We start from the raw sequence: 20,804 nt of genomic DNA, 5'->3' as shown, positions 1-20,804 counted from the left end.
TGCTGAGCCACCCAGGGATCCCCCCCACAATTACTATTATAATTCTGATGTAATTTTCTTAGATACAGACCAGCTGAAAATTTATATGATAAAGGAACTGGAAGAGCTAAAACAATTTTGAAAAATAATGAAGCTGGAGGAATCACATTACCAAAATCTAAGACTAACTATAAAGCTGCAATAATCAAGACACTGATATATTGGTGAACTGATAACAAATAGACAAGGAAAACAGAAATAGTCCAGAAACAGATCCATACAAATATGGCCAATTGATTTTTCTATAAATGTATAAAAGCAATTCAATGGAAAAAGAAAAGGAATCTTTTCAACAAATGATAATACCCCCACCAGATCAATCCAAAGTATTTAAATCTTAAATATCTCTCAAAACCATCCACTTTTTCTCACCACCACCTCCCAGCCTAAGTTATAATCAATCTCTCCTCTAGCTACTTCGGTTGTCTACTTAACTGTTGTATCTTAATATACTGTTCTCAATATTACAAGCCAAATAAGCTTTTCAAAATGCAAACTAAGTCACTCTCTACTCAAATTCTTTAGAGCTTTCCATTCCTCTTCGGATAAATACAAAACTATCTTGATATGATTCAAAAGGCCATCAATTGCCACACTCCTACTACTTAACTCTTTAGCCTCATTTTGTACCACTCTCTTCTTTTCACTCCACATTGCACTTACCATACTCCTTCCTATCAAAGGAACTTTACAAATAATATTTTCTCTTCTGGATAAGCTCTTCCCTTCCTTATCTGGATTTCAGTTCAATCTTTACTTTTGAAAGAAAAAAAAAAAAAGACTCTCCTTACCTAACTAGTTCAAATCCCTTTATTATAGGCCTGATAGCACTATGAATTAATCTTTCATTACCTTTGTCAGCATTTTAATATTATCTTTGAATGATTGCTTATATTTAAGTGTGATTATTTCATGACTATAGACCCATGCAAGCAGCATATGCATCCATTTGCTTCCAATTATACCCCCAGAGTATAGCATAATAGAAAGTCAGTATATGTTTGTCAAATGGTTAAATATATTGTTTTATTTTTTCTTTATAACTACCCCATTAGATTTGTACAATTATTTTCCCCATTTCATAGATGGAAAACAGGCACAACAATTATTTTGTAATTTTTAATTTTCCAAAGACAGAAAATTTAAACCTTAAGAAAAACTATTCAGTTCCATTTTGCAATTCATATATATCTAGAAATGTAAGGAACCTAAGAGATGTTGTAGTCTGTTTTGCTAAGTATGGGGGAGTCAAAAGGGTGAATAAATTTTTAAACAATTATACCAAAATAAATTAATTCCATTTGTGATACGTGCTATAAAGGAAAAGTTCAGGGTGGCTATAGGCATAGGCCATACAGAGACCTAAACTAGATAAGAGGGATTTATAGATAATATCAAGAGAGTTTTCCTAAACTGACATTCAAGGTGAGACTTAAAGTATAACAAAAAAATAAGTATGCATTATCAAATCTAAAAGCAATATAAATATTATTATTCACAAGAGCTGGAGTAAAGCAATTCAATGGAGAAAGAATTAGCATTTGGAAATAATGCTTCCTGAGAGACAGAAGAACCAGGAGTTGCAAAATCAAGAAGAGATACAATAGGTTAAACCCAAAATCATGTATCTGTAACCATAAACAGTATTATATAGCAAAGGTTAGCAAACTACAGCCTGCCAGACAAAATCAGCCTACAGTCTCTTTTTGTAGGCCCTTAACCTAAGGGTCATTTTTATATTTTTACAAGCTCGTTAAAAATAAAAGACAGGAAAAGGACAAGAAGGGGAAGGGAGGTGTGGAAAAAGGAGAAGAAAATTAATATTTTGTATGTAGACTAAAAGCCTAAAATATTTACTATCTAGTTCTTTAAAAAAAAGTTTGCTGCCCATGCTCTGTATATTGTAATCAGTTAAAACATAATGAAGCCTATCTTAACAAATTCATTAAACATGCTTCTATCTGAATATTAAAATAGTTACTGAATATATAACATATATATCTTCCTCAAAACTGTAGCTTGGTAGCTTAAAGGTATCAAAGGCATACCAAACTTACTATCAGTAAATCTGTAGTATCACATGAATATTTAATATTTAATTAAATGTAATGTCAACACACACTCAAATATTATAAACACCTTCACCAAGACAGTTTTCAAAATGTATTAAACTTGGTACAACTAAGAATGTGACTTCATTAAAACACAAATTTTTTTATATTTTAGCTGAAAACACTAATATAAAACATCTATAGTGTGAGAGTCTAAATCAGGGGATTCAATATTACTTTGAAAAGTAACTGCTCTGTATTAACAAGAGAAATTATATACTTACCAAGATTATTTTCAATTCTTCAAGTTCTACTTCTCTGTTATTTTTAAGCTTAGTCATCTCTTCTAAAATAAACAAACAAAAGATGTTAAAAGTCAGATTAAAAGAACATGAAAGGAGAGACAAGAAATAAGAATACCATCATTTAAAAGGGAAAAAACCAAGAGATGGTTTAGTCCAATTAAAGCACCATAAAGCATAGACGAAGTCCAAATGGAACTAATGCAAAAATAATAGATAAGTATTAATAGGAATGTTTCTGTTTCTATAAAGCGGAATTCCACAATCAAATGAACTCAAAGTTCATTAATCAAAACAAGCAATGAATCTACATAAAATATATTTGGAATGAGGTCATCCAGCATGTGCCTTTACATTTACTTCATCACTATCTAAATATCTACTCTTACTCTTCAAACTAAAAAGGAGAGGCAATCCACTTTCTCAAACTAATTCTGACTATTGTACTCTAGACCTCAATGTTCCTACCTCCTCTGAGACTTTAGTTGCTCTATTACCGATATACATGGAACCTCTGTAGAGGAATCTTTAAATTCCCCCATCCCATCTAAACATCCTTTTGAATACAAAACAATACCTGATTGATCTTTGTTATCTACACATTTCTTTCTCAGACCCATGCAAAACTAAAGCTACATATCACATCTTATTACATTAATAAAAACTATGATTTCAAAGATCAATAACCATTTTGTAGAATAATTCTCAGTCCTCTTTATTGTAGAGCTTTCTGATATTTGATGCTATTAACTACTCTCTACTTTTCTCCCTGTCATTTTCAAAACCTTGCATTATTTGCATTTCCTATCCTCTCTAATTCCTACTCCTATTTTCTTTGCTGACATCCTTTTTTTCTACCCTAAATAATAACACTCTACAATGCTTTTTCTTCTACTTTCTATTAATTCAGTATTAGGCTAATTAATTTTTAAGACTTTATTTAAGCTAATTAATTTTAAAACCTTTCCAATTCAAACCTCCTGCTTTTCTTTCCTTTATTAGATTTTTTTAACTGCCTACAAGGTTCCCAAATGATGTCGGTCACCTAAAATTTTGTTGTATCCAAAACAGTGTCCTCCCTCACTGCTACGTGTTTTAATCATTGAAGATATGAGAGACTTGCTAGAAGTTTCCCAGACTCTGTACGTTAAAAATAAGCAAAAAAATTTGCAACTGCCCACCGTTTTTAAGGAAAAATCAACAAAATATAAAATGTCACTATGGAATCTGAAAGAAAAGCCTGTCACATGCAAAGCTTATTTAATAAGTACATTTCATTTTACACAAAAAGTTAATTTTTTCAAATTTAAGGACTGATTAAAAATAGAGGGTGAATCTGTTACCTAACAGAGCAAAAGCAACAAGGGCACATAGAAAAATGACCACAGGAGTAAAAACCTGTTTAGAGCAACATTAGACTAAACTGAAGAGAGAAGACATATGAAGAAGCAAAGTAAACTGTCCCAAGTCAAAAACTGAGAATAAATTGACAGACTTTGTGTTTACAGTTGGTTTTAACTCGCTTCATCTGCACTACCATACTCTTAAATGAGCAATAAAAAAAGGTGATATTAGAGTTTGAACTCAAACAATGAGATGGCTCTTAAATTTATAACACAGAATAGTCAGATTTGTATTTTTAAAGGAAGACTCTAGCATTAGTGCAAAGAATGAACAGAAGGGAGACAAGCCTGGAAACAAAAGTACCAATTCTCAAACTATTACAATTATTACTGGTCAGAGGCATGTGGTCCAGACCTAATACCAAGATATAATAGGTAGAGCAGGCTTAACTACACAGAAAAAAGAAAGTGGTCTTAGTGTGAGTCAATGACTGAGACTGCTGAGGAAATGACAGAGGCTGATGGAGGAACATTCTAACCAAAATGTTAGCTTAAGAATATGTCATCAAGGAAGAATGCAAAGTGTAATCAGGAAACAAAGCAATAAGGGCTATTGGAGTAAGAAAAAGGTTATGAAAATAAGGCAAAGCTTCCACTGGTCTTCTATTCAATACAACAAGGGAAGAACAAAAATGAGGACAAATGAGGGCAATCTGAAGCATGGTTTGATGATTAATCTGCCAAATACAATTTGTGTTTCACTATGTTACTCACATGCATCCCTCTGGTAGACTAAGAGAATGTGCTGGGATCTTAAAACCAGAAAAGAAGAAATAGGGACTAGAACTGTTCTAAGTGTGTAGAGATGAAGAAAAACGGAATGATTCAAAAGATAGAATTACATTAGTTAGGTTTTATGAAGTAGATATTAAATGTTAGAAACAGGGGATCCCTGGGTGGCTCAGCGGTTTGGCACCTGCCTTTGGCCCAGGGCATGATCCTGGAGTCCCAGGATCGAATCCCAGGATCGAATCCCAGGATCGAATCCCAGGATCGAATCCCACGTTGGGCTCCCTGCATGGAGCCTGCTTTTCCCTCTGCCTGTGTCTGTGACTTTCTCTCTCTCTCTCTCTCATAAATAAATAAATAATCTTTTAAAAATAAAAAAGTTAGAAACAGAAGAACTAGATAATCAATTAGAAGTGAAAGTGGGAAAAAAAAGAGTATCATCCAAGATTTTGATTTTGAAAACAATACTTTTAACCAAAGAAGGAAATAGCCTAATGCTGAGTACTTACATCATTGTTAATGCTCTCCTACACATAATGCTTTCCACGTTCCACCATTCTCTACAACTACCCAAAGCCTCTTTATATCTGAAAGTTTACTTTTAAAATCTACGTCTTCTACAAAGTCTTTTCCAATTCTCCAGTCCACAGTGATACCTTTGGCTTCCTCTTATCATCAGCATTAAAACATATCCATCAGTAACAAATCTGTGAGCATTCACTGCAAATATATAAGTATGTATAAAATACAAATACATATTTATATATCATATAAAGTTTTTTTTAAGATTTTATTTATTTATTCACGAGAGAACAGAGAGAAGGAGAGGCAGAGGCATAGCCAGAGGGAGAAGCAGGCTCCATGCAAGGAGCCCAATGTGGGACTCGATCCTGGCACTCCAGAATCACAACCCGAACCAAAGGCAGACACTCAGTCGCTGAGCCACCTAAGCGACTCTCATATAAAGTTTTTTTTTTAAGTTTTAAAATATAAATATGTGTATTGTGATATTCATTATAAAATATATGAAAAGCATAAAATAAATAGAAGTTCCAATAATTCCTTCCCCTATCCTAATTGAATTCTTGCTCATCCCCTCATTTTGGAAACACTGCTGTAATGATTTTATGTGTTCAACATTTCTTTCACAATAATTAGAGATTTCTTCAAGAGCATAGTATTTTACATCTTTTATATGTTCCCATAGCACCTGAGATGATGCTAAGAAAGATGCTAAGAACTGTTTCACAGTTCTTGAAGAATTCCTTATGCAAATTTTTCTTAATCCATTGCTCTATTGTGAGGAAAATCACCTTATGCATTTGGTTTGCTAATCTGACAATAAGTGCCACTTAATTGCAATATCAGACTGAGTCATTACAAATAAATATCCATTAAAGATATTTTAAGGACTAAAATTATTCCTTAACATACAACACTTAATTGAAGGAAGATTTAAAAATTCGATGAAAAATGTGTTTATAATCACTCTAATATAAAATAATACCAAAGAAAGTATTTATCATTGTATAATACAATTTTGGATGTTCAAAGATTGTGGTCTGTAGTAGGAAACTAGGCATTGCCAAAGGGAAAGCATAAATAAGTTTCAAAAGTTCAACCAAACATCCTGACAAGGCAAAATTTCTTGCAATTATTTTAATTATACAAGTATCCAAAGCTAGTAATAAAGCCTACAGAAAGTTGTATAGTCTAGAAAAACACCAGCCAATTCATGAGTTATTTTAATTTATAAAAATAATTCTTTTCAGGGCATCTGGGTGGCTCAGTTGGTTAAGCATCCCAACTCTTCATTGCAGCTCAGGTCATAATCTCAGGGTCATGGGATCAAGCCCGATGTCAGGCTCCACACTGAGGAGGAGTTTGCTTGAGATTCTCTCTACCTCTACTTCTGCCCCCCACCCCGCTCTTGCACATGCTCTCCTCTCTCTCTTTCTAAAACATAATAAATCTTTTAAAAATAATCATACTTTTCACCAAAATTGGAAAAAATGTTTTTATATCTTTGTAATTCTCCTCATCTGTACCTATCTGTAAATATGAAACATAGGAGTTATTAGGATTAGCTAATTAATGGGTCCTTAAATTCATAAAATAACTATAGAATTTCTTGTTTGGCCATGAAATCTGTTGAATATTAGCAATACCATATGACAAACAGGGTAGCATTTTCCTATAAATAGTTCATAATCCAACATGACAAATCAATAAAATTTTAAAATTCAATTAAAATATGAGACATTTTCCAGCAAGAATTATTAAAGCCTCTAAATCCTAATATAAGAAAAACAGACTACAAACATCTCTTAGGTTCCTTACATTTCTAGATATCTATGAATTGCAAAATGGAACTGAATAGTTTTTCTTAAGGTTTAAATTTTCTGTCTTTGAAAAATCAAATTAAAAATTACAAAATAATTGTTATTTATAAATGATAGAGGAGAAACTATATTTTATTCTGAAACAGTGGGTTTTCAAATAATTTTTTATAATCAGCTAATATCATGTATATGTACACATGTTATTCTCTAATTCTAATTCTCTAAATCTTACCCAGTTCACTTGATCTCTTCTTAAGCTCCATGGTGAGTGTTTTCAATTGATCGTCACTTTTTTCCAATCTTGTAAAATATATTTTACAAAATGTTTACAATGTAAAACATTCTTTTAATCAGAATTCATCTTGTAACTAAAATTGGTACAATTTAACAATATATCTTGGATTCACTCAATTTTTAAACATTTTTTGAGTACCTATCATGCATAACACTTCAAAAGAAGACATTATCATAAATACATAGTTGTATATTAATTTCATCTGCACAAAAACCTTAAAGCTTATGGTGACAATTTATCTCTTAGCTACTGATGATAATCAAATTAATACACCTTAGAACTTTGAAAGAGACTGAATATGTAACTATTATTACATTGAATTCTGCCTTAGGAACAATATAAATGTGAGAATTGTGCAATTCACTTAATTCCTCCAGATTTTGGTCTCCTCTATAAAACTGAGGTAACTAGAACAGATGATATCTATTACAATTGCAAAATTTGAAAACTGCTTAGAAAGATCAATCAAGAATATATAAGATGAGGTGAACTTTTTAGAAAAGCTAGATTTTCTTTCTATACATAAGCAGTAGAGAAGAAATACTGGTCATGACTTTACAGAAGAGTTTGCATCTACCTCTCTTGCATCCTACCAAACTTAATTAACCCTAATGTTAATGGGAAAAAATAATTACTTAGGCCTCTTAACACAGCTTTATAAATACAAAGTATGAAAACAGAGTAAGTTTTTAATTCAAGTTTTAGACAAACTGTTATTTAGATGAAATGTAAATGAGTTTTTTATATAATCATATTCATTATTTTAATAAAAGTATTTGAATATCTACTCTGTTCCAGGCTAGTTACTAATGTCATACATCAGAAAGGTTACAGACCCCAGCAAAACAAACCCACACCCTAGGAAGTTATTTCTATGAAGCTAATAAATAATCTACAACTTAATTAAATATATTCTATCACTGCATCAGCATTATGAACTTAGCTATATAGTTTGATTCCGTGGCAAAGTATGCATGGCAACTATCCCAGAGAACACCTGCTATCTTTTCTTAGGAAACCTGCTTACCTAATACAAACTTTTAAAATGTATTCCCACTTTTTACATTAAAAAAGAGACTTGGTTTCCAATGTTATAAGAATTAGAGTTCAGCTGACAAAGAAGAGAGAATACAATGAATATTGGAAATAAATTGTTTTCATTCAACTAAATAAAAAATATTTTTACCTTTGCTGTTCTGTTGTCAACAGTTCTTTCAAGTTGTAGATAGAAGTTTTAAGTTCAGTAACCACAAATGAATGAGCAGCTTTAGCTTTATTAAATTCTTCCATCTGATCTTCTTTTTCTCCAGTGAGTTGATATATTTTTTGTGTTGCCACCTGTAAATCTTCCTCTAAAGCCTTCTGAGTACTCTAAATGAAATAAAGTAAAAAACAAATGCTATAATCCACGGGCCTTAAAAAACAAAAACAAAAAAAAACCTGAACTCCTCTGCTTCTAGGATTTGCTGCCCTTCCCTCTCTTCTTATCACCCACCTCCTTTACATCACCCTGGGCAATCTGGAATGCCCACTCAAGTACTCCTATTTCAATTCAGTATTCTCCCAAAGCCAATCTATAGTCCCAACTTCCCAATGGAGTCCTCCTGGCCCATAGGGTTCTTTCAATTTTTAGAACTAGTGTAGCAATTTTTGCCTGAATCACTCTGTTGGTACCTAGCATGGTCTTAACTATTTTAGTTATTACTTTTGATGTGTTTTTATCCAATGTTTTTAATTGAACTATAAGCATTTTATAGACTAGGATTTTATCTTCTCTACTTGAAGTTCTGGTTCCTTGTATATAGTATTAGCATTCAATAAATATCTGATTCATAGTATGAGGCTTATCAGACACTAATAGGTTTTTATATCATACCACACTTCTTTGCAAAGACATTTTAATATCTTCTAGTTCTGATATCAAATGATTCTGCTTCTCATTTGACTCTTTTAGGTTTTCATTCTGTAATTCTAAAAAAGAGAGTTGTGAATTGGTAGTACTTAATAAAAAATACATACCAAGAAGGCGAATTATTTGTTACAATTACTTTTATTCTATGAAATACTCTAAAATGAAGTATAATTATGCAAATACAAATGCTCTGATATTGGTCATCATCTACTTTTACTGACTTTTCAAGATTATCTCCCAAGCACTCAACAGTGAATATACAAAGATTTTTGGTGCTACGTTTTTAATAACAGCTGAACATTGAAACAATCTAAATATTCAACAGGAGATAGATTAAATTACAATGGTACATACACACAATGGCATACCATGTAGCCACCAAAAATGATGACTTATTAATTACTAATTTCAATACACATTCACAAAAGGGCAAGTTTAAACGGTATTTATATAGTGTACGTGAAAGGACACACAAAAATATTACAAGTAATTTATCTCTTAATGATGAAATTATTCCATATTTTATTTTCATCATTGCCCACCTTGATTTTTAGATTTTTCTCAAATATTACATTCAGGGGTACCTGGATGGTGCAGTTAGTTAGATCTCTGACTCTTGACTCCAGCTCATATCACAATCTCAGGCTTGTGAGATCAAGTCCCACATTGGGCTATGGAGTCAGCCTGCAATTCTCTCTCCCTCTCCCTCTGCTTCTGCTCCTCCTGCTCATTTTCTCTCTCTCTCTCTCCCCCTTTCTCTCAAATAAATGAATGAATAAATCTTTAAATAACTAAAATAAAATATTATATTTATATGCTGAAATATTATGGGGAAAAAGCTTTTGACTCTACAGCTAACATTCACTAAATATTGTTAGTTACTAGTCTATGTGCTTTGTATGTGTGCATTCACTTTTAAACATCATAAAAACAATAGAGAAAAAAAAGAAGTTCATGCTCTCTTCCCTGGGTTCAAATTATTCTACATCCTCTTATTAGCTACCTAACCTTGCCACAAACAAAGACATTCCATGCTCCTGAACTACAAGAATTAATATCGTTAAAACATCCATACTACCCAAAGCAAACTACATATTCAATATAATCCCTATCAAAATACCAATAGTATTTTAATAGAACTAGCACAAATAATTCCAAAACCTGAATGAAACCAGATAAGACCCTGATTAACCAAAGCAATTTTGAAAAAGAAGAATGAAGCTGGAGGTATCACAATCCCAGATCTCAAGATACACTACAAAACTGTCGCAAACAAAATAGTATGGTACTGGCACAAAAATAAGACACATAGATCAATGGAACATAATAGTGAGCCCAGAAGTAAACTCACACCTATATAATCAATTAATCTACAACAAAGGAGGCAAAAATATATAATGGGAAAAAGTCTCTTCAATAGGGACTGGCGAGACTAAAAACTGACATTTAAGAGAACAAAAGTGGACTACTTTCTTACACCATACACAAAAATAACCTAAAAATGGATTAAAAACCTATATGTGAGACCTGAAGCCATAAAATTCCTAAGTGAAAACATAGGTAGTAATTTCTTGGACACTGTCCTCAGCAGCATATTTTTTTAATTTTATTTATCTTTTTATTTTTTATTCGTTTCAGAGGTAGAATTCAGTGATTCATCACTTGCATGTAATACTTAGGGCTCATGACATCAAGTGACCTCCTTAATGCTCATCGCCCAACTATCCCTTCCCCCAACCCACTCCTCTAGCAACAACCCTCGATTTGTTCCCTAGAGTTCAATGTCTCTTATGATTTGCCTCCCTCTCGATTTTCATCTTTTTTTCCTTTCCTTCCCTATATTAATCTATTTTGTTTCTCAAATTCCATGTATGAGTTATATCATATGGTATTTATCTTTCTCTGACTGACTTATCTCACTTAGCATAATATCCTCTAGTTCCATCCACGTCATCTCAGTAACCTACTTATGCATGTATCTTCTTAGGCAAGAGAAACAAAAGCAAAAAATAAACTACTGAGACTATACCAAAATAAAAAACTTTTCACAGCAAAGGAAACCGTCAATAAAACAAAAAGGCAACCTACTGAAAGGGAGAAGATATTTGCCAATGATATGTCCAGTAAGGGATTAATATAGAAAATACAGAAAGAACTTACACAATGCAACACCAAAAAAAAAAAAATCCAATTAAAAAATGAGCAGTGGACCTAGGGCTCCTGGGTTGCTCAGTCAGCTGAGCATCTATCTAACTCTCAGTTTGGGCACAGGTCACAATCTCAGGATCCTAAAATCAAGCTCCAAGGTGGGCTCACTGCTCAGCATGGAATCTGCTTGAGATTCTTTCCCTTTCCTTCTCCTTCCCCCTCAGCCCCTCCCTCTCCGACTTGTTCTTTGATATTCTCTCTCTTTTGAATAAATATTTTTTAAAAAATGAGCACAAGACTGGAATAGACATTTTTTCCAAAAAAGACATACAGATTACCAACAGACACATGAAAAGATGTGTCTCACATCACTCAACATCAAGGAAATGCAAATCAAAACTACAATGAGCTATCACCTCACACCTGTCAGAGAATGGCTAGAATAAAAAAGACGACAAATAACAAGCGTTGGCAAGGATGTAGAGAATAGGAAACCCTCATGCAGTGCCGCTGACAATGTAAATTGGTGCAGCTACTGTGGAAAACAGTATAAAAATTCCACCAATGTTATAAATAGCATTACCATAAAATCCAGCAATTCCACTTCTGGATATACATCCAAAGAAAACAAAAATAATAATTCAAAAAGATATATGCACCCCTATATTACTGCAGCACTGTTTACAATAGCCAAGATACGGAATTAACCCAAGTGACCATCAATAGATAAATGGATAAAGAGATGTGGTATATAAATACAATGAAATACTACTCAGCGATATAAAAAAGAATGAGATCTTGCTATTTGTGACAACATGGATGGACCTAGAGAGTATTATGCTAAATGAAATAAAGTCAGACACAGAAAGACAAATACCATATGATTTCACTTATACACAGAATCAAAAAAAACAAAAAACAGACTGTTAAAAAAAAAAAGAAACAAAACAGACTGTTCAATACAGATAACAAACTCAAGGGCTACCAGAGGAGAAAGTAGGTAAAAGGAGATGCGTGAAATAAATAAAGGGGATTAAGAAGTACAAACTTTACCTATAAAATGAGTAAGTCATGGAGATGAAAAGAATAGCATAGAAAATAGTCATAATGTAGTAATGTTGTTTGGTACCTCAGTGAGCTCTGAGTAATGTATAAAATTAAATCATTATATTATACATCTGAAATATAATACTATATGTTAATTATACTTTAATAAAAATACAAACATACAGTATGTAGAAAAAGAGAATTCAAATTCCAGAGAATTGGAATTTGAAAAAGTAATAAAATGGGTATTTTAGAAGGAAAAAATATGATTAATCCAAAATTTAGAATTTCATTCCATTTTTGTTTTAAAAGCAAATTAGACACAGCAGAAGGCAAGATTAGGAAACAGGTGGATAGAAGATTTCCAAAATGAAATAGAGAAAAAAAGAATAAAAGATACACATGGGACAAATGAAAAGTAACTTAAATGAATACATTTCAGTGCTTATGAGTCTACAGAATCACACAGAGTTACTTGTTACCAGTATATTAGGTCCAGGTTATATGATAAGATTAAATATCCATTCATCCTAACAACTATTTAACTACTATGTACATAGCAGTATGCTGGGCACTGAGTTACATAGATATTTAATGAGAGACAGTCCCTTCCTGCAAGGCACCCAGTCACAGATGAGTAATGGTTAAACCATTCTAAAGAAGAAAGAGTTCACTGGAATTTAGGCAAAATATCTGGAGTGGAGATAAGAGGTCCCTCCTTTTGGATAGAGGAAGTAGTCAAAAGTATGATGGTGACATAGGAAGAACGTAAAATGTAGGAGAAGTTAATTTCATGATATCTGGAGTATAGAATGTATTAATAATTGTAAGGTAAAATGAAGGGCATAGTTTCACATGACTAGATAATATTTGCCATGTGAAAAAGAATGTTTTTAAGAGAAAAGAGACAAATATCACAAAATCTATATGATGCTCTGAAAGGTGCACAGTGTTTCACAAAGTGTATTATGCCTTCCAAGTGCCCTGTCACTTAAACAAGTTTAAAAAACATTCAATAAAATACTCTAAACATAACATTCAAGATTCTTCATAGTCTGATCCAATCACTCTTTTCCAGTCTCATCTACCTGAGTTCTCTAGCATAAAGACACACTAATCAGTGTTTCAAATATATCCTAACTTTGACACTTCTAGGATTTGCACAAGGCATTTCTTCTGCCTACATTCTCCCTTCCAATTCACTGTCTAGTGAAATGATAATTATCAAAGGTTTAGTTCAACAAGCAATTTTCCCTAATGCCTTTCCAAATGTCTTGCTCCAGAAATACTCCCTCTAGATCATGTTCCCCATGTATTCATTCATTCATGAAATATTTATTGAGTGTCCTGTATGTCAGACATTGTTCTAGGCACTTGGAATGCATCAGTAAACAAAAGAAAAAAAATATCTCTGTTTTTTGGAGCATTTTGTGGACATTCTGAAGAAGGATAGAGTACGGAAAAGTGAAAAGAGGACCACATGTACGTTGAAAAAGCTCCTGAAAGTGACTCTACTACATCCTCCTCCAACTGATCCAATCCAGGTTGAGAATTACAGCACTAGAAAGCATTACAACAAAATTATAATGAAAACCAAAATTTTAAATATAAGGGTAATACATAAGACTCATTGTTACATTTTCTTATGTAAATTCTTACTTGTCTTTTCTTCTAATTGATTAACTTTATCTCTGGATTCTTCTAGCAGAAATATTAAATCTTTCATTTTATTCTCTTTCTCAGTATTTTGGAGCAATAGCAGTGATACCTAAAAAGGAAATATTTAAGTAATACATTATAGATATGAAAAATTAAATATGACACCTTAGCATTTACCATCACCTATGATTATTTTATATACTTGTTTATATGCTTTTTAGCTGGTTGTGCCTGGGCATTTAGTAATATACTTACACTGTGTTCATTCATTCAATAAATGTTTAAACTAATATGATCTATCCAATATTATTTTGTTCATTTAAAGTTAGCATTTAGAAGAAATGTAATAAAATCTGTTGGTTCATTTATTCCATTAATATTATGGAGCACTTACTCTGTTCCACAAACCATACTAAGCATTGTGTATACAGAGATGAGGGAACTTAACTTCAAGAAACTCAGGGCCTAGGAACTTTCCAGAACAGCTGGTGAGAAGCAGAGGAGCAGCAGCTGCCTAAGCTGCACCCAGCAATGCCCTCCTTCCTGCTCCCCCATATTGGCCTCTATGATAGCTGTAGAATATGGTGAAAGTAACTACTTAAATATGATCCTTTGGGAGTCAAACCCAATGCCACTCAAGAAGAAATGAAAAAGGCTTATAGGAAACTATACTTTAAGTATCATCCTGATAAGAATCCAAATGAAGGAGAAAAGTTTAAACAGATTTCTCAAGCTTATGAAGTGCTCTCCGATGGAAAGAAAAGGGAATTATGTGACAAAGGAGGAACAGACAATTAAAGAAGGTGGAGCTAGTGGGGGTTTTGGCTCCTGGTTACACTTTTTTCCTTCTCTTTGGACCATGATAAGCTTCAGAGTAGTGACTTGGGGAGCAGGGTCACTTAGAGTGAAGAGACATTCATGTGGAGAAGTTAATTCGCATGTATGAGACAGATAGAAAGGTGTTTTTTAAGGTATAGGCTTACTCTAAACCATTTAACTTCTGTTCCAAAGTAACTGTAATTTAATGTTGGTAGTATACCAAATTATGATGAAGAGCTTTAATTGTATGTTTAAGAAAAGTCATGTCCACAAGTTTAAATCTAGATATCAGAATTAAGCAATTCTTGGGATGCCTTGGCAGCTCAGCGGTTGAACATCTACCTTTGTTTGGCTCAGGTCATGATCTCAGGGTCCTGGGATTGAGTCCTGCATCAGACTCCCTTCAGGGAGCCTGCCTTCTCCACCTATGTCTCTGCCTCTTTCTGTGTGTCTCTCTCATGAATAAATAAATCTTTTTTTAAAAAAATTAAGCAATCCTTGAAATGTATGAATGTCTCCTTAATATACTGATTACAAAGCATAAAAAAAAAAAAACTCAGAGCCTCGACCAGGAAACAAACAACTATACTCAAATTTTTTTAGTAATATGAAAAAAATATTATATGAATCAAGAAAAAAATACCTAAATCAGCCCTAGGAGATATAATAAAAAATTAGTCCTTTTCAGAGTACTGAACTGAATCCGGATAGACAGTAGAAATTAATCAGGCAAACACAGAAAAATGAATGTTCTAACTCATACAAGAGCACAAAGGATCAAGAGTTTATGCTTCATTTAAGAACTGAAAATATTCAGATGACTAGAAAATAGAGTCCATGAGAAGAAAAAGGTAAAAGATAAACTTAAAAAGACAAGCCGGAGACTTGCAAATTCAAGATGGCAGGAAATACCCCACTGCCCTATTTCATCTACAAATCATCCAAAAAAAAAAAAAATAGGAGAACAGACTCCATCTCCCATGAAACCTTGAGACTTCTATAACCCAAACCACAACATGTAAAGGAAAGCAGTTGGAAGGAATGGAAAATGAGAACAGAAAAGTAAGGTCAAACCTAAGAGCCCACAGATGAAAGATAACTACTGAGAAGCAAAATAACTCAAAACCAAAGAACTCCAGAATGTTTCAAGAATTGGAGGCAACAGAAACTGTGGAAAGTAGGTATGAAAAAGGAGACTAAGTATAAGGAGACTATTTGGAAGTCTGTAAGAGTATTAAGACATCCCTAAGCCCACTTAACCCTCCTTTTTTGGACTCTACTCCTTGATAGCCAATGTAGTCAGAGAACTAACCCTACCCAATTTTTGCAAAAGATCCATAGTCATATTGAAAAGGAAAATCCCTAAACCTGGTATTCCAAGCACAGGGCGGGTTGGGAGTGAAGGATATAACTGAAAGATCAGCATATGGAATGGTGAGACTCAGTCTGTCCTTCCTACCCTACCAACCCCAATCCAAAATGCCATTGGCCAAGTTTTTATCCCCAAGCAGGAATTTGGAGAACTCCAGAAAAAAAATTATTATAAATAATAACATTTAGAAGTCCATAGCAAAATACCAGTTGGCTACACCACCACTGTACAGGGAACTCCAACAATCTACAAGCTCTGCCCATGCATCCAGAACTCCAATAAGCTTTTTAGCACTTCCTTTTACTTTTGTGTTCCTTATAATATGCACAATTTTAACTCTTAAAAGGCCTTCTTTCAGAAATCTAGTTTAAAAGTTCAGCTAAAACATAGAAAACTGTTAACTCTTTCAAAAGATCCAAACATTGATCCCTGGGTAGCTCAGTGGTTTAGTGCCTGCCTTCGGCCCAGGGCATAATCCTGGAGCCCTGGGATCGAATCCCACATCAGGCTCCCTGCATTGAGCCTGCTTCTCCCTCTGCCTGTGTCTCTGCCTCTCTCTCTCTTTCTCTGTGTCTCTCATGAATAAATAAATAAAATCTTAAAAAAAAAAAAAAAAAAGGATCCAAGCATAGCATAACCATAACTTAAAGAAACCTCTAAGTATCTTCTCTGTACTTTCAATTAACTTTTTAAGTAGATATCCTTGTTATCTATTATTACAAAATATCTTGTGGCAAATCAAAGAAGAAAACTCTGAAAAAAATAGGGCAAAACAGAGGAGGATTCCTTTCTATAAATCATTTTCTATTTGGGAAGCATTTGACTTGAAATTGATAAAGTTGCCATAACCTGAAATCGACATTCTTGTGAATATCTAAGAACACAGACTCTTATTTTCAAGTTTTCCACTATATGACATTAATAGAAAGAAGCAAAGGAGTATTTTAGTTCCCCTCCCATGGTGTCACGAATAGTAATGCATTTCAAACTAAACTGCACAACGTGGGTTGAGCGGTCAATGATCATCATCTTTACATTTTAGAAAGTTTTTATCTGAACAGAAGTTCTTAAATATTTTCACAGCAATGTCCGATTACCCACTGATATAACTATTGTAGAAAATTCATTGATTTTTTTCTAAAAGGGCTGGCATTCAGTGCATGCATGTTTGAATCAATGTAAATTAATTCTGCTAGGCAAAAATTTAAATATTTGGATATGCAGAATATTAAAATTCTCATAGAAATTCATCATGCAGTGAGCTGATACAGATTTCTTTTGAAATTTTAAGTATTTTATGAAGTAGCAAATACAAAAAATACAGAGCTGATTATTTAAAAATACCTGCTTTTCCTTGTCATTTACTTCCTTCTTATATTCCTCTTCCAGGTGTTGGATTTTTTCATAATCTTCCTTTACTTTAAAAATAAAGCAGAAATAGTTTAATATCTTAACATAGTTCTATAACAGAATTTAAAGCTTCTGACATTTTACTCCACCTCCTTATTTATCTAAATACTAAACCCCAAAGGTATCAAACAAGCTAAATTACTATTTTCTTGCTGCCAACTTTGTTTAGTAAAGTAGTAAATTTAAAAAACATCAAAGTATAACAAAAAAATTCTATAATTTTTACAATAGCATATATGTAAGAGCTTATTCTTTATAATAATCTGAAGTAACAAATTTTAAATATATATACAGTTGACCCTTGAACATTAGGGATGCTGACCCATATACAGTTGAAAATTCATGTATAATATTTGACTCCCCCCAAAACTTAACTACTAATAGCCTATTAACCAGAAGGCTTAACCATAATATAAAATTGCTTAACACGTATTTTAAATATCTAATGTATTATAAACTGAATTCCTAAAATAAAGTTAGAAAAATAAAATATTAAGAAAATCATAAAGATGGACAGCCCGGGTGGCTCAGCAGTTTCACGCCGCCTTCAACCCAGGGCCTGATCCTGGAGACCCCGGATCAAGTCCCACGTTGGGTTCCCTGCATGGAGTCTGCTTCTCCCTCTGCCTATGTCTATGTCTCTGCCTCTCTCTCTCTCTCTCTCTCTCTCTGTGTGTGTGTGTGTGTGTCTCTCTCATGAATAAATAAATAAAATCTTTAAAAAAAAAGAAAAGAAAAAATCATAAAGGAAATACAGTTATAGTACTCCGCTGTATTTACTGAAAAAATATCATATATAAGTGAACCTGCACAGTTCAAACCTATGTCATTCAAGGGTCAAGTTATTTTAACATGAAATTTTACTCAAAAAATGTAAAAATAAGACCAAATTACACTTCTAAAAAATTAAGTACAAATCATAGTAAGTTAAAAAACAAAAATAAAATAAAATAAAAACAAATCATAGTAAGTTTGATTTCAGGGAAAATGTAGCTTTGAAGCCAGAAGGTAATTTTTAATATATTATCAATTTCCTGCCACATTCCACAAGATTTTGAGGGATTTACAATACAACAAATACAAAATTTAAAGGAATTGGGGCAGGACACCTGGGTGGCTCAGGAATTTGGCTCAGGGTGTGATCTCCCAGGGTCCAGGATCAGGATTGAGTCCTGCGTCAGGCTTCCTGTGGGGATCCTGCTTTTCCCACTGCCTATGTCTCTGCCTCTCTCTGTGTCTCTCATGAATAAATAAATAAAATCTTTTAAAAAAAATAAAAAATAATAAAGCAATTGGAGCATCAAGCTGACAGTGTGAAAACATTAAAAGAATCTAATAAAAAGAGAAACATCAGTACAGTAATATGAAAATTAAATAGGATCCATACAATTATTTCTTTTAAAGATTTACTTATTTATTTGAGAGAGAAAGACATAGTGACAGAGAGAGCAAGAGCACAAGCAGGGAGGAGAGGGAGAGGCAGGTTCCCTGCTGAGCAAGGAGACCAATGCGGGACTAAATCACAGGACCCAGGGATCATGACCTAAACCAAAGGCAGACGCTAACCAACTGAGCCACCCAAGTGCCCCGGATCCGTACATTTAAAATGCATTTCCAATCTGGAATTCTCAGCTTGCACACGAAGTTCCTCAAAAGCTATTATCAATTTCTGAAACATAAAGGTTAACTTTTAAGAATCATACTTACATTTTTTAAATAGGTTCTTCAAATTATGAATATATTAATAAATTTGTCTCATGATCATTAGATTTAAAACCACTCAACTTTGAATAATACCTATAATTTATAATAATTAAGTAATTTACTAAAAATGCATTAAGAGAGCCTATTATATTAGCTTCCCAGGTGCTTAAAGGCACTGAAGACATGTTATATAACACCAAACAGCAGCAAAATGATTGTTGGTATTCTACTCATTTTTAATAGCTCATATTAAAATCTGTAATTTTATTTTTGGCTTACTTATTTAATTTCTGTTTTCCCCCACTAAAGTGTAACCTATCTGAGTTCTCTCCCCACTAGAGTCCAAATTACGCTTCCATTATCTGACAGCATGAGTTCATTCAGTATTCAACAAATTCTGATTTGCAAAATTTTATGAATTCATTTATTTGTTCAAAATTTAAGGAATTAAATTCATTTATTTCCTATTATTATATGCCAACCACTGTCTTAGGCACTTGAGATATAAGACAAAGTCCTTACCCTACTGGAACTAACTTATATTCCAGTGTAAGAAAGAATACTTACACATACACATGTATTATCAAATAAATGTCATGTAGTTCTAAGTCCTCTTCAGAAAAGTTGAATGAGGTAAGGAGATAGAGAATAACTGAATGGAAAGGTGTTTTAGATAAAGTAGGGGGATTTAAAAAAAGGAAAATGAAGCTTATAAACTTGCATAAAATCTTGGACACAAAAGTTCTAGACAGAACAAAGTCAAAGAATCAAGATCAAAAAGAGCTTAGCAAATTTCAGGAACCTTAAAAAGAAAAGAACAACTATAGTAGAGAAGCAAAGTGGAAAACAAAAAAGGATGGGATAAGAAAAGTAAGCAGCAACCAGACACAGATTAATAATATTTTGTATGTTTTTCAAATTAATGGCTATGTGTCATAATATGCTAGTCTCTGACACAGAGTTTATATTTGATATATTAAAAGGTGTCACTAACAGGAAATTCAAAAGCTACTAACTAACAACACATTAATACACCTAGTAAAGAACCTTAAGAATCTTACTGGATATAATCACACGTCAACAAATTAATAATCCTTACATCAAGGAGAGCTATCACTCTACTTAGAAATGATCTGTTTAAAATATTTAACTTTTTACTATCACTTACCTCAATGTTATTATTTAGATCCACATATACTTGCCTAGTTTCTTCTCGTTCATATTCATCTATTATTAACATAAAATATTTTAGAATTAAATTTTAAAATGATTATGATGCCAACATGATAATACTCAAAATGCCTCAGGAAAACATTAAAATATTTAAAATTCTGTGTTAGTGAAGTATATTAGTATATCTTGAGTCTCTTAAAGTATCATCAAATGTATAGAATTATTGAATTACTATGTTGTACATCCGAAACTAAAGTAACATTGTCAACTATATTTCAACAATAAACTTTTAAAATAAGTACTTCATAGTAAGACACAGTGAGACATGATTGTACTTCAACCTCAAAAGCTCTAATTTTCTGTTTTAGAATTACTATCCATGATTTTATCCAAACTTTG

The 20,804-nt window shown here is 32.8% G+C and overlaps 1 protein-coding gene across 2 annotated transcripts in view; it reads right to left on the bottom strand.

Moving 5' to 3' along the window:
- The window catches only part of SYCP1 (synaptonemal complex protein 1), a 108,084-nt gene that overhangs the window by 63,710 nt on the left and 23,570 nt on the right, over window positions 1–20,804 (bottom strand). For both annotated transcript variants that reach the window (XM_055312541.1, XM_055312542.1), the window contains exons 8-15: window positions 20,401–20,459; window positions 19,128–19,197; window positions 17,463–17,536; window positions 13,928–14,036; window positions 9,038–9,132; window positions 8,348–8,532; window positions 7,099–7,166; window positions 2,375–2,436 (exon numbers count right to left, since the gene is read on the bottom strand). In XM_055312541.1, coding sequence (XP_055168516.1) covers window positions 2,375–2,436; window positions 7,099–7,166; window positions 8,348–8,532; window positions 9,038–9,132; window positions 13,928–14,036; window positions 17,463–17,536; window positions 19,128–19,197; window positions 20,401–20,459 — 722 coding nt within the window. The remainder of the gene's footprint in view (window positions 1–2,374; window positions 2,437–7,098; window positions 7,167–8,347; window positions 8,533–9,037; window positions 9,133–13,927; window positions 14,037–17,462; window positions 17,537–19,127; window positions 19,198–20,400; window positions 20,460–20,804) is intronic.

The sequence above is a fragment of the Nyctereutes procyonoides genome, unplaced genomic scaffold, assembly GCF_905146905.1.
Source record: "Nyctereutes procyonoides isolate TBG_1078 unplaced genomic scaffold, NYPRO_anot_genome, whole genome shotgun sequence".
In the NCBI taxonomy this organism is placed as follows: domain Eukaryota; kingdom Metazoa; phylum Chordata; class Mammalia; order Carnivora; family Canidae; genus Nyctereutes; species Nyctereutes procyonoides.
This window is presented reverse-complemented; position numbering and strand designations above follow the sequence as displayed.